This window comes from Rattus rattus, chromosome 1 (genome assembly GCF_011064425.1).
Source record: "Rattus rattus isolate New Zealand chromosome 1, Rrattus_CSIRO_v1, whole genome shotgun sequence".
Classification (NCBI taxonomy): domain Eukaryota; kingdom Metazoa; phylum Chordata; class Mammalia; order Rodentia; family Muridae; genus Rattus; species Rattus rattus.
This window is the reverse complement of record NC_046154.1, coordinates 271545347-271567990: the sequence shown is the minus strand read 5'-3', so window position 1 is coordinate 271567990 and position 22644 is coordinate 271545347. Positions and strand designations below refer to the sequence as shown.

At 49.9% G+C, this 22644-nt stretch overlaps 2 protein-coding genes across 5 annotated transcripts in view; both read left to right on the top strand.

Annotated features, from left to right (window-relative positions):
* Arf3 (ADP ribosylation factor 3) overlaps nt 1–22295 on the top strand; it is a 39606-nt gene extending 17311 nt beyond the window's left edge. Inside the window, exons 3-7 of one of the 2 annotated variants that reach the window (XM_032886073.1) lie at nt 3747–3984; nt 5024–5134; nt 5339–5463; nt 5990–6147; nt 22187–22295. In XM_032886073.1, the coding sequence (XP_032741964.1) occupies nt 3837–3984; nt 5024–5134; nt 5339–5463; nt 5990–6147; nt 22187–22208 (564 nt within the window). In that variant the 5' untranslated portion in view covers nt 3747–3836 and the 3' untranslated portion in view covers nt 22209–22295. Of the gene's footprint in view, nt 1–3746; nt 3985–5023; nt 5135–5338; nt 5464–5989; nt 8756–22186 lie in introns of those variants that run through there. The other variant, XM_032886078.1, reaches the window with a different exon arrangement.
* Nucleotides 18780–22423, top strand: Fkbp11 (FKBP prolyl isomerase 11). 3 transcript variants are annotated; one of them, XM_032886047.1, is made up of 6 exons: nt 18936–19197; nt 19408–19473; nt 19881–19968; nt 20245–20278; nt 20613–20683; nt 22187–22423. In XM_032886047.1, exons 1-6 carry the CDS (start codon nt 19069–19071, stop codon nt 22402–22404), a joined length of 606 nt encoding a protein of 201 aa, XP_032741938.1. In that variant the 5' UTR covers nt 18936–19068; the 3' UTR covers nt 22405–22423. The 3 variants fall into 3 exon arrangements, with proteins under 3 accessions (XP_032741944.1, XP_032741938.1, XP_032741952.1); XM_032886053.1 differs by lacking the exon at nt 19408–19473 and having other exon boundaries at nt 18780–19197; XM_032886061.1 differs by lacking the exons at nt 18936–19197; nt 19408–19473 and adding an exon at nt 19598–19723.
* Nucleotides 22424–22644: the final 221 nt, after the last annotated feature.

Genomic DNA, 22644 nt, shown 5'->3' with positions numbered 1-22644 from the left:
AACTCAAGTCAGTATGCATGCCGGATCATCCACAGTGATCTGGTCATGGGAGTGAAGACAGGCCCGAGGAAACAAAGGATATAGGCCTTGCAGAGGGGATCACGTCTTAACTAGGGAGATGAGTATGTACCCGATAATAGGAAAGCAAGTCACAGGGTAACGTGTGCTGCATGAGAAGTTCACATCTTATCGGGGTTGGGGATTTAGCTCAGTGGTAGAGCGCTTGCCTAGGAAGCGCAAGGCCCTGGGTTCGGTCCCCAGCTCCGGAAAAAAAAAAAAAAAAAAAAAAAAAAAAGAACCAAAAAAGAGAAGTTCACATCTTTCAGGGACTTTGCAGGGCAGATGATGTACAGCCAGCTTCTCTTTCTCCCGAGGCCATCCTGCTTCCGCCATATCCTGCTTCCGCCTCATGGTGCTACACAGAGCTGTGTGTCTGTGGCAGGTTAGGGTCAGTTTTGAATTGTAACTTCAGCGTGACAGTTGAGCAAAGCAGAGCAGAGAGTTATTTAGAGGTTCCGAGCAAGCGGTATTGGCTGCTGATCTACTCTTTTAGCTGCTGGTCTCACTGTGATCAAGTAATCAGTGCTAGCTTGGTCATGAAGTACGGTGAGAAGCATGTGATGGAAGTTTAAGATCTCTGCCAGACCCCAATAACAAATCTTCAACTAATACCATCTCACTGATCCCCAGAAACACAGAGAAGGCTTTCATTGTGGAGGCCATGGGACTGGAAACCAACTACCATAGGTCGCTGAGGTTGGGATGGCCTGATCTTAGTAGCTGGACAAGTGTCCCTGTCACTCCTCCTACCCCTTCCTGCCCTCACCTCAGGAATGTGCAAGAGCCTTAGACCTGACTGGATGAGCTGAGGCCGGAAGGGCAGCAGGGCTGGCGAGTGGGCAACATGGCTGACATCAAGTCCTAAAGTCCACACAAGCCCTGTTGCTGGGGTGTGAGCTTTGTGGGTCAGAGATGGACTCGTCTGGGAGAGCGGGAGAGGCACACCTGGCTCATTAGTGGAGTCTGGGGCTACCTGGAGATGAAACACTGCTACACTCGCTTCTTTTTTATTTTTAGACAGCCTAGAACGTCAGTCCCCAGGGCACTAGTCTGGAATTCGCTATAGAGGAATAGGGAAACAAAACAGAACAAAAACAAGCCTGAAGAGGTTTTCAGAAAGGTGACTAAACTTCCACTAGACTTCCAACTTACTTTGTAATAGGATTCTTTTTTTTTCTTTTTTCTTTTTTAAGATTTATTTATTTATTATGTATAAGTACACAGTAGCTGTCTTCAGACACACCAGAAGAGGGCATCAGATCCCATTACAGATGGTTGTGAGCCACCATGGTTGCTGGGATTTGAACTTAGGACCTCTGGAAGATCAGTCATTGCCTTTTTTTTTTTTTTTTTTTGGTTCTTTTTTTTGGAGCTGGGGACTGAACCCAGGGCCTTGTGCTTCCTAGGCAAGCGCTCTACCACTGAGCCAAATCCCCAACCCCCAGTCATTGCTCTTAACCACTGAGCCATCTCTCCAGCCCATAACTAGGATTCTTTGCCGTGCACCTCTCACTTTCCTGGGTTTAGATGTGCTCTGTCCTGACCTGTCCCTTCGCCTTCTGGGTTTGAGGTGTGTGTGTGTGTCACTGGTTTCCAGACTAATAGAGTACCAACAGCAGCTGGCTTATGATCGCTGAACAACCTGCCCACTGACACGTGCTCCCAAGGCACCCAGAACCATTGCATGATAGTTTCAGGGGTGCATTTCTCGGCCAAGCGTGTAGTGCTCACCTGTACTCCTAGCACTTGGGAAGTGGAGGTAAGACGATCAGAAGTCCAAGTTTATCCTTGGCTACATAGTGAATTTGAGGCCAGCCTGGGCAACTGGGACCCTAACTCAGACATTTCAGGTAATTGGACTCTGGGAAGAGTGCTTGTTCTTGCAGAAGACCTGGGTTCAGTTCTCAGCACTCAACATAGCACCTCACAATCGGTCGTTTTTTTAAAAAATGATTTATTTATTTATGCATTTTATGTATATGAGTGCTCTGTCTGTATGTCTCTCACGCCAGAAGAGGGCATTGGATCCCATTATAAATGGTTGTGAGGGGGCTGGAGAGATGGCTCAGTGGTTAAGAGCACTGACTGTTCTTCCAGAGTCCTGAGTTCAAATCCCAGCAACCACATGGTGGCTCACAACCATCTTAATGGGATCTGATGCCCTCTTCTGGTGTGACTGAAGACAGCGACAATGTACTCATATACATAAAATAAATAAATCTTTAAAAAAAATAAATGGTTGTGAGCCACTGTGTGGTTCCTGAGGACTGCTCTCTAGAGGAGCAGACAGTGCTCTTAGCCACTGAGCACCCATCTAGCCCCCATCACAGCCATTCATACTGCAGTGGAGTCTGATGCCTTCTGTGGGCCCAAGGACAAACAAGCAAAATACTCATACCTAAAGTAAGTAGGTAGAGCAGCAGTGAGACATTTTTAAAGGCTTTTTTGTTTGTCTGGGGGGTTGTTGTGAGAGGAGGTCTTGCTGTGGAACTGGCTTGGAGCTTCAGATTCTTCTGGTCCCAGATCCTGGTTGAGGGGCTCGTAGGTGTGAGCTGGCACATCTGTGGCTGTACACTGTGTGGCTGTCCTGCCCTTTGAGAGGGAATGAATGCATAGTGTATGCTGTATGCTTTGTTTGCTGGCCACAGTGGTGTCCTACCTCCTCACAGTGGCTCTCACAGCTCTTCTCACCCATTTAGCAGGGGTTGCTGGATGTCCGTTGCTGTGAACCATTTGTGAACACTCAGTTTGCTTGAGCTGGAGGTGAGGTTGATAGAGATCTTCAGAGTGAACTCGACTGTTGATCTGCACCAAGCCTGCTTAGGTTTCAGGGACACAGTGCTGCAAGCTCTCTCGGTTTTATTAAAGGGAACTTGAAGCAACTAAGGGTTTTGAACAGAAGAACCAAAGGGCCTGGTTTGGCCTTTAAAATCACTTTGACTGTTTTGTGGAGAACGGGCTGAGGGTTAGGGAAGACAGGGCCCAGATGATTACTTCTTGCAGGTGACCTTACAGGACAGCACTCCCTGGGTGAGCTGGAGAGAGCAAAGCCTTCCCCATTCCTTAGCTCAGGATGCAGTTGAATCAACAGGCCAAGTTCAGCGTATAAATGACCAGCCTCTTTTAGGAGTCATGCTTGCTGTTTTACTTCCTCAATTACATTGGTGTGGAAGGAAAATGGAATTACAGGGGAGTAAGAACAGTCTCTTTACTAGAGCAGAGCATAAACATTGGGAACCTGGCAAGCCTGAGCCTTGTCAGGAGTTACAGGGCCACTCCTCATTCCACTCTCCTGTCCTTCTCAGAAGTCTCAGGCTAAAGTTGGCGAAGGGAGAGGCAAATGGGTTTGCAGTGCTCTGGAGTGTAACAGAACATTATAATGGAAATGACTTTAGAAGTCTCCAACTAGAACCTTCTCAGTTTTTAGGTGCAGATCTGCAGAGATGAGGTAAGCGACCTTCCTAGTCACTGCAGTGGATCACTGGCATAACAAGGGCCCCACACGTCTCCTGCTTTGCCTCTGCTCTCAAAAATTCAGTCTGTGTGTGAGTGGGCCTTGGGATTCATAGCCCCTTCTGGTGTTTAGCCAGTAGTAAGTGAACTCCAGCCATGACTTTGGCAAATTCCATGAATGCGAAGTCCTTACAAACAGTTGATGGTAAGGAGTTTGTGTTTCCTTTGTCTAGGATCAAGCCCTCCATACCAGGGACCAGGCTAAAACCAGATTACCACTGCCCCTACCTGGGCCCCGTTGACTTAAAGCAGCCACTGTAATCATGGGCAATATCTTTGGGAACCTTCTGAAGAGCCTGATCGGGAAGAAGGAGATGCGCATCCTGATGGTGGGCCTGGATGCTGCAGGAAAGACCACCATCCTCTATAAGCTGAAGCTTGGCGAGATCGTTACCACCATTCCCACCATCGGTAAGGGAAGCTCGGCTGGGCTGAGGGAAGGCTGGGGCTGCTCCGAGATCTCCCACCTGGCCTCCGCTCCCCGGGCAAGCCCACACAGTTTTGGGCTTCAGAGGGGGCGTCTGTTTAACTTTGGCAGGTGCCAGAGCTGCGGTTCACCCACCTGCCTGGCCCTCCCTGATGCGGGAACTTCCGCAGCCTGGCACACAACAGTTGCCCTCAGGCGTTAGGGTTGGTTTGTTCTCTGTGTTGTGTGGAAAGCAGGTGAAGGGCTTTGATGTTCCTGCCAGAGGCCTGGAATCGCTTTGGTTTAGATCTTCAGTGGCAATCTTAGTTAAGACCTGCCTGTTCGAGGGAGAACATTTGCTACAAACGTGGGGGTGTGGGTCATCATCCTGAGCTTGGGGTTCCCACACTGTAGCTCCTGTCTCAGGTTTCCCATTGCCTCCATCTTAGCTTAGATACATTTTAGTGATCAAGGGACAGAATAGAATCCTTTCTTTGTAGAATGGAGGACCAGAGTCTGAGTGAACAGGAAGACAGTGGCTCATCTTATCCAGGAGGTTGTGAGCCTTCTGATCAGAGCTGGCTGTTGTTGACTTCTTTGATTTTCCTTCCTAAAAAATAAAAACCTTATAATATAAATAGAACATACACTTATTTTTATGTGTGCATTTATTTTCTGTGTGTGTGTGTGTGTGTGTGTGTGTGTGTGTATGCACCATATACACGCACATCTAGTGAACATGGAGGTCAGGACAGACTGTCAGACCCTGTGGAACTGGAGTTATGGACAGTTGTAAGCCACTGTGTAGGTGCTAGAACTTGAACCCCCTCCTTTGGGAGAACAAGTGCTCTTAACCACTGAACCCTCTCTAGCCCCTTTAGATTTCCTGTTAGGACCCAGGTCAAGGACTACAAGGTCCCCACGTCCCGTAAGCTTTCTGCCTTTGGTGTCACATGTAAAGCAGAAATGGGAGTAAGCTCATCGGGCTGTTGCTTGTACATCTGGTGTTTGAGGCCAGTGGCCATTGACTTTTTCCCCCCAAAGGGTTTAATGTGGAGACAGTGGAATATAAGAATATCAGCTTCACAGTATGGGACGTAGGTGGCCAGGACAAGATTCGGCCCCTCTGGAGACACTACTTCCAGAATACCCAAGGTATGACGACAAAGTTCCTGGGGTTGGCCTTGGTGGGTTTGCAGAACATGACTGTTCTTAGTTACGGGTAGCCAGCCCTTGCTCTGATGCAGCTCCCGGAAGTGGAAAAAAGGGAACGTGTTTGGGGGATGTAGTAAGGGACAGAACAGGAGACATCTGTCTCTCTGTGTGTCCCATGCTCTCTCTGCTCTCCCTGCTCTCCAGGCTTGATATTTGTGGTTGACAGCAATGACCGGGAGCGAGTGAACGAGGCCCGGGAAGAGCTGATGAGGATGCTGGCGGAGGATGAGCTCCGGGATGCTGTGCTGCTTGTGTTTGCAAACAAACAGGTGAGCTGCTCCCCTCCCTGCATCTGGGAGAGCGCATCCTGACCATAGGCCTGGGGGCTCATGTATGAAAGGCAGGCCTGGGACGACTACTGTCCATTTGGAAGTGTGAGAAACAGGAGCACTTGGCTTTTTCACACCCTGTTCCTTGTTCCCCAGCCCAGCTGTATTTAGCAGCAACCTTTTAGTCCTGGGCATTGATTTGGTAGATATGTCTGTTCAGGATCTTACCTTGTTGTACCTCCGTGTACTACAGTAGAGCTGGCCTTGCTCCTGCTGTCACACTTGATTGTTTGGTCATCTGAATCACACACACTTACAACCTACCTCTTCTCTATCTAGTTCACTGGCTCTGCAGTTCTGGGACCACTGGGCCTGGAACATTTCCTTCAGATCTTGTTCTGGGTTTTCTGAGACAAAGGAGACGGTGGCCATATGTGTGCCTTTGGCACATGGGTGCTCTAGAGATCCTGAGGTGATCCTTTCAGAGATCCTGAGGTGTCTTTGTGTGTGTTCCCTTGCGCTGCAGGATTTGCCGAATGCTATGAATGCTGCTGAGATCACAGACAAGCTGGGCCTGCACTCTCTGCGCCACCGCAATTGGTACATTCAGGCCACCTGTGCCACCAGCGGGGACGGGCTCTATGAAGGCTTGGACTGGCTGGCCAATCAGCTCAAAAACAAGAAGTGAGAGCCAGGCAGCCCTCTCTGACTACCCCACCCACTCCTGAAACATACCTGTTGTCTCCTTACCCCAATTTCCCCCTTTCTTCCTCATGAAAGTGTGGCCAAGGTCCTGGGTGTCGTGTCCACTGCCCAGCAAGCGCCTTCCTCCTGAGCCTCCCGCCCCTTCCTTGTGCACTGACACGGTCCGCCCCAACCGCTGTCCTGATGATGGGTCATTCCAATCTACTGGGCTTAAACCAGAATGAGGCTGTTATGGTTTCGTGGGGTCCCCCTTGGTTTCAGGAGGAAGAGTGGGGATGTTTCATCTGTTTGCTGTTTGACACTGGTTGCTGTGCTCTTGGCATCTGAGTCCCTTCCCTGAGTCCCTGGCCACTCTCTTCCCTGTCTTCCTTTCCTTCTACGCCCTCTCCTATTCTACATGGACATTGGACATTGCACGGGCCTCTCTGTGTGTGCGTGCATGTGTGCGCTGTGTATATGTGTATAGAGAGATATATCTGTGGGGTCAGGGGGGAGTGGAGCGCAGCTCAGGGCTTGCAGCCAGGACGCTGCACACTAGAACCTGTCACCTACCCTTCTGTGTTGGTGAGGTAAGGGGATGTGGGTGGGTCCCATTGCTTTCCTCTCTGCAGGTGGCATTCCTGGATGTTCGGAGAGACGATGAGCTCCAACAGTCATCTGTCTTATCTTCCCTTCTCTACCCTTATGAGCACATGAAATGGCATTGATCTCTGGGTCACTGTTCCAAGGGGATGCCATTCTCCTCTGCTTCATTAGTAGGAAGGAAAGGAGCCCACTCACGTTGTCAGTCTGGAGTGTTCAATTGATCTTCTCCCATCATCCTCACATCTGCTCCCCAGGAACTCAAGGGAGGTGGCTTAGTGGGACCTGATGTATTGGGGCCTGCATGTTGAGGGGTGGACAGCGGTCTAGGGAAGGAAGGCCCAGACTTTCCATCTTACTCTTGTACCCATGGAGCAGGCCTGTTCCTGCCTTTGGGCCTTGGGGGCTGAGTGGTTCTGTCTGTCAGAGACCCCTCAGTAGATCTGCTGACCTGATGAGCACTGACTAAGTGGAGTAATGACAAGGAAGCCATGGATTGGGGTGACATAGCCAACCTCAGTGTCACCCCTGTTCTCCAGTCTAGTCTCTGTCTAGTGCAGGACCAGACGAGATGAGTTTCTGCTGTGCTCACTGTCCTGTCCCCTCCTCTCTGGCAGTGTTCCCCAGTCCTCAACCTGTCCCTGGATAGGATGGTGGGGTGGAATGGATGCCGTAGGACCCTGTATGGCTGGGGCTGGAACCCTGATCTTCAGGGCCCTCCCTCAATCATTCTCTGCCTGTTCAGCTGCTGCTGCAGGTCTGTAGAGGGCACTTGTTGCAGAAGCTTTGACCTGGGTCCTGACTTGTCACTGCACTGAAGCTGCGGCTGTTCTGTGGGCTCCTGTGTGTGCTGGCTGCGCCCTGAGCTCCAAAACAGCTGCCCATATCCCGTCTGCTAAGGTCAGGACCCTGGGCTCTCTGCAGCATGGCCAACAGACCCTTCCCAGAGGGCTGTTCTGAGTTGTACTTGGTGGCCAGGTTTCCTGCCACCTTTGACTTCTACAGCAGGCAGATAGGTTCCCAGCTTACTGTGAGAATGTATGCTTGTGCAAGGTTCCAGGATATGTCTCAGTCAGGTAGTGCTGTGCTACCCCAGACACCACACCATGGCGGGGTGTGCTCTACACCTGGTGTCCCTGTGTGTGTCCGTGCGTGCGTGCCATGTGTGAGTGTGTGATCTCTACGGGGGGTGCCAGGGGTTCTGTTTCATTTTCAATGGGTTCCTTCCATTCCCAACACTGCGCTCTTCTCTTTACAGTTCCTGAGTCTTCCCCTGTCGCCCTCATTCTCTCTGCCGTTTTCGAGTCACCCCCTCTGTTGCTGCTGTGAGCGCCTGTTTGCCTTTTCGGTTGACTCACCACTTTGCCTGTTTGTTTTTGATTTAGTTTTTGTCTTCTATCTGATTTTCTACTCTCTTTGCTTTGAGGTTGGTGAGGACTTTGCCTCTTACTCTGCCACGCTTTCTGACCTTTCCTGCTTAGATGCTAGTTCCAGATAAGTTGTGTACATTGCAGACTTCATTCCACTACTGCACCCCTTACCACAGCATCTTCTTTTTCTCCACCTCCTGGGACCAACCTGAGGCTGAAGTAGCCTTGAGTGTTGCCTTGGTGCCTGCTGCTCCAGATATGTCCAGCAGAGGGCAGTGACATCTTGGTAACATCTGGCTTTGTGGTGGGGTCGGGGAGCTTTCTACATTCCCTAATCAGTCTTTAAGGGTTGGGCATTTCATCCCATTTCTGTGAACCCCTCTCTTGCTTTCCTCAAGTTTAATTTTTGATCTTGTTCTACCTTTCTTTTGTGGGGACTCTCCCTTCCCTCCACCTCCAGAATTTATGGTGTTACAGTGGTATCTGCAGTTCTGAAGTGGGTTTTTTCTTTTTGCTGTCTCTGGAATGTAGACTGTACGTGTTTAATAACTTGCCTTCTCTATCCTTGCTCAGAAATGTGGATAATGCAATGGCTGTGACCCTGGTTGGAAATTAAACTTGTTTTATGCAGCTTTGGAGCAGCCCTTCATCCTTGAGCAGCAGCTGTGCGGCAGTGGGAAATTGGTCACCCTCTGCAGAGTGGGGAGGACACCCACAGTGCAGGGAGAGTACAGTGCGTCATGGAGGAGCTTAGGTTTATTGGGAACACTGGTTATGATCAAGTGCTAGTATGTGGGAGTGCTGTGACCCCTTTGAGGGTCACATATCAGATAGCCTGCATATCAGACATTTACATTACAATTCATAACAGTAGCAAGGCACCACAACATGAGGAACTGCAACAAAGGGTTGTTGCATTATTAGGAAGATTGAGAACCCTTGCTGTAGAGACTAAAGCAGTTGGAGAGCCCCTTACTTCCTCTGGTCTTAGATCTTTCTAACCGTGGAAACTGGGGGCTGCAATCCTAACACAGCCACCCTTGTGCACTGAAATCCAGAGGGTAAACGTCTGGGCAGAACAGTAAACACTGGGTAAACATCTGGGCAGAACAGTAAACACTGGGTAAACATCTGGGCAGAGCGGTAAACACTGGGTAAACATCTAGGCAGAGCGGTAAACACTGAGTAAACATCTGGGCAGTGCAGTAAACACTGGGTAAACGTCTGGGCAGTACAGTAAACACTGAGTAAACATCTGGGCAGTATAGTAAACACTGGGTAAACATCTGGGCAGTATAGTAAACACTGGGTAAACATCTGGGCAGAACAGTAAACACTGGGTAAACATCTGGGCAGTGCAGTAAACAGCGTAAACATCTGGGCAGTACAGTAAACACAATGTAAACGTCTGGGCAGTATAGTAAACATGGTAAACATCTGGGCAGTATAGTAAACATGGTAAACATCTGGGCAGTATAGTAAACACGGTAAACATCTGGGCAGTGCAGTAAACACAGGGTAAACATCTGGGCAGTGCAGTGAACACAGGGCAAACATCTGGGCAGTATAATAAACCTAACGCTTTCCTCAGCATAAAGCAGCTGCACTTGGGGTGTGTGGATCCCGTTTCCAGGCGCTAACTCTGACCCGGAACCTAACAGGATGTCTTGAGGGTGCATCTTTTCAGTAGATCAGTAAAGCTTACACCCCTGCTCCTTTCCCACTGCTCTGACGTCTTCTGCTGTCAGCGACTCCACACAAAGGAAAGGTGTGGTGCCACTCAGTGAGCAGGGACACCTTCCTTAGGCCAGAGCTTGAGTCCCATGTCCTGCTGTGAAGCGTTTAGTCTGCACTCATCAGCTCTCCCTGTCTCTCCTGACAGCTCTCCTTTCCCTCTAGTTACCGTCACCCTCTCAAGAACCATTGCTTTTTGTCCATTTCTCTGACTTCTAAATCTCAAGCCATCACCAACCCTGTTTCTTCAACACTCCTTTCCCTGAGAATCTGACACATTGCCTCTTCCTGGCTCCTCCAGGCTTCCACAGCTAATGAGTTAGGAACATCTTCTTCCAATGCCTCACTTATTTGCTAGTAAATAGATCACTTTCTGAGCTGTATTTTGTTGTCATTGTCGTTGTCATCGTTGTTGTTTTGAGATAAGGTCTCAGTATAGCCCAAGCTGACTTCAAACTTGTTTTTATTTTAAGGACAAGGTTTCTTTGTGTGGCCCTGGCTGTCCTGGAACTCGATTTATAGACCATGCTGTCCTTTTACTCAGAGAGATCCACCTGCCTCTGCTTCCTGAGTACTGGGATAAAGGCGTGTGCCACAGCAGCCACCACCACCTGCTTGCTAACCTCAAACTTGTAACTATCCTCCTGCCTTCATCTCCTCAGAGTTGGGTTACAGGCATTTGGTATCCTCTGCTGTAACACAGTAACACAATAACAATAGAAGCCGGGCCTGTAAGGCCAGCGCTCAGGAAGCAGAGGCAGGACAATCTCTGAAAGAATGAGGCCAGCCTGGACGGTATCTGTCTGGTGCTCATCTTCCTCCCTCAAAGAAAAGTAAATAGGGGGCTGGAGAGATGGCTCAGTGGTTAAGAGCACTGACTGCTCTTCCAGAGGTCCTGAGTTCAATTCCCAGCAACCACATGGTGGCTCACAACCATCTGTAATGGAATCCAATGTCCTCTTGTGGTGTCTGAAGACAGAGCACTCCTATACATGAAATAAATTTCTTTAAAAAAAATTAAAAAGTTTAACTGAATGACAGGCTAGTGGACAAGTCTTGACATTAGAATGACTTGGAGAAGCAGGTGACTGGTTCTTGCCTGTCTCTTGGTTACTCAGATTCAAAAGAGGTGGGGTAGCCCTCTGTGGCTTTGAGAGGCTGTAAGATAAAGGGAGTGAACCTAAAGGAGAGTTGTGTACCTGACCCTTAGAGCAGATCGCTTCCCATGGCTTGTTTGTTGTAGTTTGATTAAGGACCTAGATCCAGGTGTACGCTTCAGAATAATCTGGTTACGGCAGGTTCCAGAATGTCTCTGTAGGAAATGAACAGGCTTAGACCCACCTAGGTGGGATGAGAGGCAAAACTGTCTCAAACAGTTGTGCTTCTCATCCTTGAGTTGAAGCTGCTGGGAACCCTTGCATTTCACCTGCCAGTTCAGACACACACGTTCAATGAGAACAGAACAGGCACGGAAACTTCCTTCTCTGTTTAGGCATTTCTTTGAGGTGGGTTAAGCCTCTGTATTCAGGGCCAGCTGGGCATCCGTCCCAAGATGCTCTGGAATCTTTTGAAATCGTGGTAATGACCAAGGAGGATGCCCTGCCCTTCCTTCTGGTCAGTACAGGGAATGAGCTCCCTGGGCAGGTTATCACACTAAGCACCGTCTGGTCTGCTCGATAACCCAGTGGCTGGAGAGGTAGCGTATCATGCTGGTCACTGGGGAACGACGGAATCCAAATGCTTCCTTCCTCTGCAGGTTTTCTAATGGGGCTTCCTGACCCTAATTGTTGGAATCGGTAAGAATGGCCCTGAGTTCTTGAGAAAGGTACAGACAGTTAGGGCCAAGGAAGTGGAAACCTTGAACATGGTAGAGCAAAATCGGTGACGGTTGTGAGGGTCCGGAAGCGAGGGGGTTGGACCAGACTGTCAAAGCTGGAAGGTGAAGTGTCTGCTATGTGCGTGTCACTTCAGCTGCCAACTGGAGGGAGCATCTGGGCTGCAGTTAGAGCTGGTGTGTGTTCTGAGCTGGGCGTGGGTATGAACAGGGCACTTCAGGTAAAACTCGTGGGTACACGCTGGGCAGTTCTCTACACAGGCCTCCCACTAACTCAACCCACAGGCCACCTTCCTGAGAGCTAGCTGGCAGGCAGACAAGGCAGAAGGTTTGAGACTAAGCCTTTCTGTCCTCCCTCCTGGAGTGTAGCTTACTGGTAGACCACTTGGTAGGAAGCTCTGGGTTTGATCCCTTAGTAGTGCATACACACAAAACAACTTTCTTGGTGAGGGCCATCCTAGGACAGAGTTGAATACTGCGACTTTTAAGGGGTAGAAGGTTTAGCTCGTGGCTCTGAACCACAGGAATTCCCTCTGGTTTCCAAATACAGCAAAAAGAGCACAGTGCTGTGGCTTCTACACAGGAGGAAGGTCTGTCCACCACATCACGTAGTGACTGGAGGGATAGCGTTCTTGATTAGAGCAGCACAGGGTTTGGGAGTGAACGCTTTTTCAGATGATCGAGTGTGCAAGTCACCTTAAAATGCTGATCTGTGGAGCATAGGCTTTGTGAGTTCAAAGTTCTGGGTTCTATTCGCAGCGCTAGAAAAAACAAACACAGTAAGGCCCCAGTCCCCAGTGGCAGAGGGGGTTGTGGCAAGCAGTTCTCTGCTCACACCTAGCTGTCTTGTGGGTAGCAGAACCTGCTGAATCCTGACACTTCCGAAAGGCTTTTGTGGTTGTTTGCTGGGCCGGGCTGGGCCGGGCTGGGCTGGGCCAGCAGCTTTATTGCAGAGTCACAATTCAAGTTCCTCTTCAGTTCAACAGAAAGGCTTCTTCCTTGACCCTTATTGGAGCATTCAGCAAATTGTCCTGGGTACGTTGGGTCTGTTTTGGATTTTATTTTTGAGGCAGGATCTACTGGCCTAGAACTTGCAAAGCAGTGTGTCCACCTCTGCCACTCCTCTGGAGTTAAAGGCACACCACCACGCCCAGCCTCTGGGCAGGCTACTGTTGGAGAGAAGACTTACCTTTCCCTTCTACCCACTTCATGTACCTTACAGAGCTTCAGAGACAGCCATCTATCTCCCTGTGCCACCCATTCTGGCTAGCCGCTGCTTTTGGGTTGTGTGTGAGCACCTGTGTTGAGACGCGTGCTTCCACGGTTTTAGAGATGCACAGTTCTCTATAGCTGGCTCTGCTCTTCCCCTCCATTGGCCTCTCTTCGCTTTTGCATTAACCATACTGGCCCATGATCTACGGACATCTGGCCCTTTGCCTTGGTTAAAAATCCCACATTAAGGAGGCTGGACATGGTGGCACACACCTTTAATCCTAGCACATGGTAGGCAGAAGCAAGTGGATCTCTGAGTTCAAGGATAGCCTAGTCGACAGAGTGAGTTCAAAGATATGCAGGACTACATGGAGAGACCCTATCTCAAACAACAACAAAAAAGAAAAAAAAAAGGGAAAAGATCCCACATCAAGGGGCCGGGGATGGTGCTTGCTTAGTATGTGTTGGAGCCTGGGTTCCTTACCGAGCACTGCATAAAAACAGATGCTGCAATCTCAGTACTTGGAAGTGAAGGCAGGGGGCTGGAGAGATGGCTCAGCGGTTAAGAGCACTGGCTGCTCTTCCAGAGGTCCTGAGTTCAGTTCCCAGCAACCACATGGTGGCTCACAACCATCTGTAATGAGATCTGGGTGTGTCTGAAGACAGCTACGGGGTATTCATATACATAAAATAAAGTTAAAAAGAAAGTGAAGGCAGGAGGATCTGGAATTCAAGGCCAGCATTGGCTATATAACTAGTTTGAGGTTAACCTGGGATACATGAGACTATTTATAAAAGCAAAACAAAGTGCCATGTAAGGTGTAGCTCAGGCCTCCCCTCCTCCACAGAGTTCCTGGGTTTCACAGGCCGACTCACCCAGGCGCGGTGGCTCTGATGGCATTGGCACACTTGCACTAACCATCTTCTAGATAGTTTTTTTTTTTTAATAAACTTTTCTAAAAGTCTACTTAATGTATATATTTACATGTACACCTGCATACCAGAAGAGGGCATCAGATCTGATTATGATTGTTTGTGAGCCACCATGTGGTTGCTGGGAACTGAACTCAGGACCTGTGGAAGGTCAGCCAGTGCTCCTAACCACTGAGCCATCTCTCCAGCCCCCACAGATAGGTTCTTAGGTCAGCAGTTCCCAACCTGTGAGTCAAGACACCCTGCACATCAGACACTTACATTATGATTCATAACAGTAGGAAAGTTACAGTTAAGAAGTAGCCATGACATAACTTTATGGTTGGGGGTCAGCACAGCATGAGGAACTGTTAAGGGGTCACAGTGGTAGGTTGAGAGCCCCTGTCAATCACGTCGATTCAAATCCCATGTTTTGTGTAGCCAAGCAGCCTTTGTTGTCAGTAATCCATCCATACAATGTACAAATATGCAGAACAGCATATCATACCTACCCCCTGACTTCCCACTCCCACCCCAAACCTAGCCATCCTCAGCCGCTTGAGGAACATCCTTTGGGTTCCTTTTTTTAAGAGGTGGGTCTTAGCCAGGTGGAGTTATATATGACTTTAATTTCAGCACTCACGAGGCAGAGGCAGGCAGATTTCTGTGAGTTCAAGACCAGCCTGCCTCTATAGCTTGAGTCCCAGGCTAGCCAGGGCTACATAGAGACCTGTCTCCAAAACCAAAGACATCAGACCTGAAATTGCTTCTTGGCTGGGTGCAGATAAACATCGGTACCCTCAGTTGCTACAGTCACCGGGCTCATGCTCCCTGTCTCAAAGTGGGATGGGCAGAGGGAGAGAGGAAGGGGGTCTCGTGTGTCCCAGGCCGACCTAGGAATTCCTTAACTGTGTAGCTGAGGATGCCTTGCAGTTGTGAGCCTCCCACTCCCGCCTTCCAGGGGCTGGCATGACAGATGTGTTCACAGCACAGTTGCTGCAATGCCGTGGTTGACCCGGGGCTTTAGGCATGCTAAGCAAGCACTCTGCTGAGCTGCACCCCCAGTCCTCAGCGCAGCCCTGCCTTTCTGAGTACATGCACCTACACATATGTGGGGAGGGGTTAGAATGCAGTAAGTTCACATCACATGTATTATCTAACAAACTGAAGCTTATATGTCTGTCTGAAGAGGTTTTCATACAGTATAGTTAGATACTTAAATGGTTTCTCCTTTAATAGTTCAACGGTGTGTTTAAAACAACTTTTGGCGGGATTGGGGATTCAGCTCAGTGGTAGAGCGTTTGCCTAGCAAGCGCAAGGCCCTGGGTTCGGTCCCCAGCTCCGAAAAAAAGAAAAAGAACAAAACAAAACAACTTTTGGCTGGGTGAGGTTGGAATGCTTATAGTTCCAGCCTGTGGGAGGTAGGAGGAGCCAGTTCAAGGCTGAGCTAGTTAGGTGTTCCGCAGGAGGTGCCTGTCCGGGTTCTTTGTGGGCCCCATGTGGTGAAACAGCCCTCCTGTCTTCTGACTCCAGGGTTTCTCGGTGTTGCTGTGCCTGTCATTGAACTTATTATAGACCAAGCTGGCCTCAAACTCAAGAGAGCCAACCCCACCTCTGCCTCCAGAGTGCTGGGATTAAAGATGTGAGCCATCAGTCAGCAAGGTTTTTTGTTTGTTTGTTTTGTTTTGTCGCCCCCCCCACCCCCTGGAGCTGGGGACCGAACCCAGGGCCTTGTGCTTGCTAGGCAAGCGCTCTACCACTGAGCTAAATCCCCAACCCCTTGTTTTGTTTTTTTAAGAGTTTAAGGCAACTTGGCTCTGAGGCTATCCCATTTGTCCAGCACCATGCAGCTAGCATCTAGGGAGCTCTAGGCCTGTTACACATTGTCCTTGTCCAGTGAGCTAGCTGGCTCTTTGAGGGACACAGTGACCGCTGTTGGCTAAGACAGTCCTGAGTTGAAAAGGAGAGGAGTTAACTCTCCTGGGAGAGCTGAGAGGTAAGGGAAGGCGCAGAGGGAGGACACAGCCCACAACACAGGACAGGTTTGGCTGACACCGGACATAGTCCAGGAACACAGCTGACTCAACTCAGCAAGTATTTTCACGTCAGGCCTGAACACGAAAGATACAAAAATGAGGGACACAAAGCTCTATCTCTAAAAGGGTTTTCAGAGCCAAGAGCGATGGGGAACACCTGTTATCCCAGCACCATATGGCTGTTGGGAATTGAACTCAGGACCTTTGGAAGAGCAGTCAATGCTCCTAACCACTGAGCCATCACTCCAGCCCCTATCCTAGCACTTATGAGGCCGAGGCAGGAGGATCCCAAATTCAAAACCAGCCTGGACTTATTAAAAATAAAAAGAAGAAGGCTTTCAGTTTAATAAATGGCCAATGGAGGGTTAGGGCTGGGTGACAAGCTTTTCATCGTCAAGGAGTTGGTCCGTGCATCAGTTGGCACAGAACGACGTAAACTTTGATGACATGAATGCACAGAGCAGTGTATGTACACAGTGATCTGAAGAGATGCTTGGGGGTCAGGATGGAGACAGAACTTTCTCTCCATTAGAAGGTGTTTGGTGGGGGCTGGACAGATGGCTCAGTGGTTAAGACCTTCCAGAGGTCCTGAGTTCAATTCCCAGCAACCACATGGTGGCTCACAACCATCTGTAATGGGATCTGATGCCCTCTTCTGGTGTGTCTGAAAACAGCTACAGTGTACTCATATATAATAAATAAATCTTTAAAAAAAGAAAAGAAAAAGTGCCCCAATGGACCCCCCCACATCTTAAAAAGAAAAGCTGTTTGATGGTAGACAACCCAGGCTAGTATGGGGGGTCTCCACTTACTCAGGCTCCCATCTTTGTGGTTCACAATCCAAACAGAACCTGCCTTCCCTCTGCTTGGTCTGATACGATTGCGAGGCATAACTCATCTTAGCTCGTCCCGTGTACTTCCCGGGTAGGAAGGGAGGGAGACAGGAGTAGAGCATGAACTGACGACTGTTCATCCCGGCTGTTGGTGCCCTTTAAGGATCTTGTGTAAAAGCCTAAACCAGTGCTTTCAACACGTGTCTGTCCATTAGCCACAACCTTCTAGTTTCCAAGAGAGCTTCTGAAGTGTGGTTTTGTATTTGCTCAAGTATATATTCATATAGTGATGTACACAGATTTCGTTATTTGTTTGTTTGTTTGTTTTTATTTTTGGTGCTTTAATCTCATCACTCAGGAAACAGAGGCAGACAAATCTCTGAGTTTGTGGCCAGCCTGGTCTACAGAGCAAGCTCCAAGACAGACAGGTTTACACACAGAAAGCCTGCGTCAAAGAACCAAAAGCAAACAAACAAAACAAAAACCTCTCCCTCCGTCTGAGCTACCTCCCTAGCCACACGCACAGATGTTAGGCACACATCTGACAGGTTTTGTTTCTTGCTTTTAAATCTGTCTATGTAACCCATTTCCTCAAGGCACAGAGCGTGCCACCAACCCCAGGAATTCCTGATGGCTGTGACTTCAGTTCATCTTTGAGGGAGGGCTTCATGTAGCCACGCTGGGACTCTAGGTGGGCATCACCATACCCTGTTGTACCAGTGAGGGTTCTAGTGTTTCGTTCTTACTGCTGCTTCGAAGAGAGTTTGACTATGTAATCCTACATGGCCTGAAACTCAGAGGAATTTGTCTGCCTCTGCTCCTGAGTGTTGGAATTAAAGGTGTGTGCCCCAACATCTGGCAGGCAGTTATTTTTTTTTTTTCTTTTCTTTTTTTCAGAGCTGGGGACCGAACCCAGGGCCTTGCGCTTGCTAGGCAAGCACTCTACCACTGAGCCAAATCCCCAACCCTCAGGCAGTTATTTTTAAAGATTTATTTTTATTATGTATATATATGGAGGCTAGACGGGGGTGTTGGAACCCTTGCAGCTGGAGTTACAGGCATTTCTGAGCCATCTGATAGGTGTGCAGGGACTTGAACTCTAGTCTTCCGAAGAGCAGCAAATGCTCTTAAGCACTCAGCCATCTATGTAGCCCCTGGCAATGAGCATTTAAAAGACAATTCCCAGGTTAGGGATGTTAACTAAGGTGCTGGCCTGGTATAAGCAGAGCCCTGTCTGGACAGGATCCCCAATATCACAAAGCAACCCCCAGAGAAAATGAGAGCTTCATTAGAGTGGTAGCCCTAGATATGGGGGCGCTAGATGGGTGGGCTGAGAATGGAAAACCCAAAGGAAACTGGTTGGATATTAGAAATGGAAGAAATCTCAGAAAACTGGTAGAGGAGAGGCCACGCATGTCAGGGAGGTCAGGTTGTTTCAAGTAAGAGTACGTTGGGTGTGTGTAGTCTGAGGTGCTGGCCAGACACTCAGGTGGAATTGTGTTTACAGACGGTAACAGTGCAATGAGGACAATGGACCAAGGAGCAGCCTAAGAGTACATATGGTCAAGGCACCACAGGAGCCTTTGAGTGACCAGGAAGTTACCACAGCTTAGGTTGTCAGGAAGTGTTTAGATCATGAAACTCGAAACTGGTAAGGCTGCCTACAATTAGTTAAGTCCCCTTTAAAAACAATGGAAGTCCTTGCACAGACACAAGATGGTTGTCTCTGCTGCTGTTGTGGAAAGGATTTAAGGAAAGCAGGAAGGAAAGGATCGGTGATTGATCACTTTTTTCAGGAAGATAGCCCGTAGTGCTCTCCAAGACAGGAGGGGTGGAGGAGAGGCCAGCTCTTTCTGGACGTACCTGAGTAGAATGATCAGGTGATGGGTTGACTGCCTCTGGGCTTAGTGGGAAGGGACAGCTCTTAGAAGAAAGAGCCGAGAGCAAATATAAGCGCTGTGCTTGAGTCCTGTCACCACTGAGCATGATGGCCTTAGGCAAGTTCCCTAGCTGTGAAAGGGGAACGATTGTGCCTCCCTTGCCTGGTCACTCGAACTCACAGTTAGAGACTAATCATTCCCCCTCCCCCTTTACGGTGGGTGATGGCAAATACATGCTATTACATGACCCAACTCTCGTCATGGGACAGAAAGGCTGTTAGAAGGTGGGTCAGAGTCCCCGGCCTCGATCACAGGGTAGGGAACTCTGCAGCCTCTTCCCCTCTAGGAGGTGGGGACAAAGTGGAGGGAGGGCTGCAGGAGGAGGGGGAGGAGCTAGCTCCTTGTAACCCGCCCATACCAGTCTGGCCTGGAGTGAGGGAACCCGTCCTGGTCGCGTGCACCCGAACAGCCTGCCCTGGTACCCCGGTGCTCTGACCCAGTCCAATCATGACCCTGCGCCCTTTGCTCCTGCCGCTTCGGCTGTTGCTGCTGCTGCTGATCAGTGGGGCGGTGTGCCGGGCTGAGGCTGAGGTAGAAACCGAAAGTCCTGTCCGGACCCTCCAAGTGGAGACCCTGGTGAGGAGACTGTCGAGCTGCTCCCCTCCCCCCATGCCCCGCCGCCACCCTTTAAGGCCAGGGATCGCAGGGGAGCCTGGGACTCTAAATGGACCTGTGAGCGAAGAGGAAAGGAAGTGCAGGAACTGAGTTGGGGGAGAAGGTGCTGGGTCTCCAGACGGTAACAGAATCCTTGGAGGAGCAGCCTTGACCCTTGTAGTCTGATCATAGGTGCAGCCCCCTGAATCGTGCACGGAGTCCGCTGCCTTTGGAGACACGCTCCACATACACTACACGGTGAGGGGCTTGGGGGGCCAGGGCGTGGCCTGGGAGGGGCGGCGCCCAGCTAAAACACGTCAGCTTTGGCTTGGACACGTGGCACGCTGGGCTAGAGAACTTGAGTCCTAGGGTCGGCTAGCACGTGGAGGCGGGACTGGGCTGTCCTCTCGCCAGCTTCTTTTTCCTCCCTGTTTTCCGCCGGCTCCTCTCCAGCACTGAGAAAAGGATAGAGAGATCTCCAAGAAGTGCTAGCCCCGTGGGGCTTCCGGTTACTTTTTGCCCATGGGGGTGGGGGTGGGGGTGGAAGGAGATGGGGACAGGATGCAAGTTTGTTAAAGGGGTTGCTTCCATCCGGGTGGTCCCAGATGTGTGTGGCCTGTCTTGTGGAAGGAATGGAGGGGTTAGTTCTTGCTCTTTGTCTTCAGGGCAGCTTGGCAGATGGACGCATTATTGACACTTCTCTGACCAGAGATCCTCTGGTCATAGAACTTGGCCAAAAGCAGGTGATCCCAGGTATGTGACCCATGCCTTTGTCCTCTTCCTAAGCCCTTGCTTAGCGTCTTAAACGTCGAAGTTATTCTAGAAAAGCTAGAATGATAAGTACCCGCGAGGATCTTCTTTCTGCTACCTTGTGTTTTCTCTTCCTGTCCCACACATCACTGGGGCAAAGAGTTGGAGAAGTGGACCTAAACTCACTTGATGAAGGTCCACGGGGAGCCCTTGATTTTCCTCCTGGGTACTGTGGGGTATATGTGTAGCGTCTAGTTCAGTTATGTCTTCTTCCTCAAGGTCTGGAGCAGAGCCTTCTGGACATGTGTGTAGGGTGAGTATCTGAGAGCTGGGGCTGACCACCCGGGCCCCTTGCCTGGGTAGAAGGAATCTCTACCATTTCACCTCCTGTAGGGAGGGCCTTTTCATCCTGGAAAGGTGCAGGTTAATGGGACCCCTGGGGCACCTCTCTGACCGTCAGTTTTATCGGGGAGTTGAGGCGTTGTAAGGAGATTGGTAGCTTTGCTGGTCTACCCATCAGGTGGAGAAATTCATGTTTTGGTGTCCATATCTGAGGTGGGGGTGAGGCGCTTCTGCTGATGGAGCTTCAAATGGTTGAGGCTGCCAGCTCACCTCCCTCGGCCTGCAATTCTCATTCCTCCCCTCAGGGAGAAGCGAAGAGCACTCATTCCTTCCCACTTGGCTTATGGAAAGAGAGGGTACCCGCCATCTATCCCAGGTAATCTGACCACGACTGTCTCCTGCCCGGCACAACAGAGGCCCAAATCCTCTACTCTGCCTAGAACTTGAAAAAGTCCAGATCAAATCTGAGGAAAGGATTGAGCCGGGGTTTCTCCACCTGTGAAGGCCACCTGGCCTGGCTGTGGACAGCTGGTGACTTTTTGGCACCTGCTTGAGCCACCTGCTTATCCCAGAGCAGCAAAGTAGAGCTGGCAAAGTGACGCCCTGACTCCTTAACCTTGATCCTTAGAATTCATCGTCACACATTACTGCTGATACTTGTTCTTAAGGGCTGAGACTGCACAGATTTTCCAGGATGGGTGTCTCTTGCTTTGGGTTAAAACACATGTTCTATTAGGTAAAATGTGTTTCTCCACACAGCTCTGGGAACATGATTCTTATACTAGTGTGGCCTGTAGGGAGCCCTGGAAGAGAGTAGGGAGGACCAAGTAAAATCTCTCTTAATGAGCCTGAGGTGATGGTGCGCTTGGGAGGCAGAGGCAGGTCCATCTCTGTGAGTTCGAGGCCAGCCTGCTCTGCATAGTGAGTCTCAGGACAGCCAGGGCTACTGAGAGAGACCCTGTCTCAAAAGTAAAACAGAACTAGAAACGCTTAGCAAAGCGTTGCCCTTCCCACTGCTGCGTCCCTGCTTCCGGCTCTCCCGCGCACCTCACCCTCATGCCCAGCTTTCCTCGTCTCCAGCCTTCACTCGAAAATCTGCCAAGAACTGCGTTGCGAGTGTTCACTGGCTGGCAGAATGATAAAGGATACCCACTTTTATTCCAGTTAGTTTTAGCCCCACAAAGATTCTATCCATGTGGCTGTTTGGAACTGGGGTCCACTTGGTATAGAGAATTCACACACACACACACACACACACACACACACACACACACACACACACACACACACACTCACTTGGGCTAGAGGTGGCTGAGCTGTTAAGAGCACTGGCTGCTCCTGAAGACCCAGGTTCCGTCCCCAGCAGCCACATGGCGGCTCAGCATCCCTTGTCACTCCAGCTCCCGGGGGATCCAGCACCCTCTCCTTACTCCAAGGATACCCGGCTTGTGTGTTGGCACAGACACACAATAGGCGAAGCAGCCATACACGTAAAATACAAATAAATCTTTAAAGAGATTTTTTAAAAGAATGCTTATTTATAAATGCTTATAAATATGGGGAACCTGCATGTTCCCCATCCACAGATTTCTTGTGCTGTAAAGATCTGTCACCGGTTCCATGCCACATGCTTAGCTGGAGTTAAGATCAACATGGGTATCCTTAGCCTGTTCCTGCCCTCCTCTGCCTTTTTGGAGGGAACCCAACCCCACATTTCAAACTGCCAGTGTCACAGCTGTCTTCTGTGGTCCACACTCCCTGTTTCAATACCAAGTCAGAGCCCTGGATAAATCACAGGGATTCTAACACCCCACCCACCCCCCTCTCCAGCTGATGCAGGGGTGCATATCCTAACCCTCCCCACCCTCTGCCCCTCCAGCCGATGCAGTGGTGCAGTATGATGTGGAGCTGATCGCCTTGATTCGAGCCAACTACTGGCAAAAGCTGCTGAAGGGCATTTTGCCTCTCTTGGGCGTGGCCATGGTGCCAGCACTCCTGGGCCTGATTGGGTATCACCTATACAAAAAGGCCAGCACACCCAGAGTCTCCAAAAAGAAGCTGAAAGAAGAGAAACGAAACAAGAGTAAGAAGAAATAAATAGTGCTTTCTAACGAAACGTCGTAGTCTTCACTCGATACTGCTGCCCCCACCCCCTTCCTTTGTTTCCGAATTATTACTGTGACCTATGCTGCCTTGAGTGTGGAGATCAGACAGCTCTGTAAAGCTGGTTCTCTCTTCCCACCTGCAGGTGGGTTCCAGGGGCCGAACTGGGGTCATCAGACTTGTGCTTTCTCTGATGAGCTTCTCTGCTCCCCCCTTTTCATCCCCCCCCCCCAG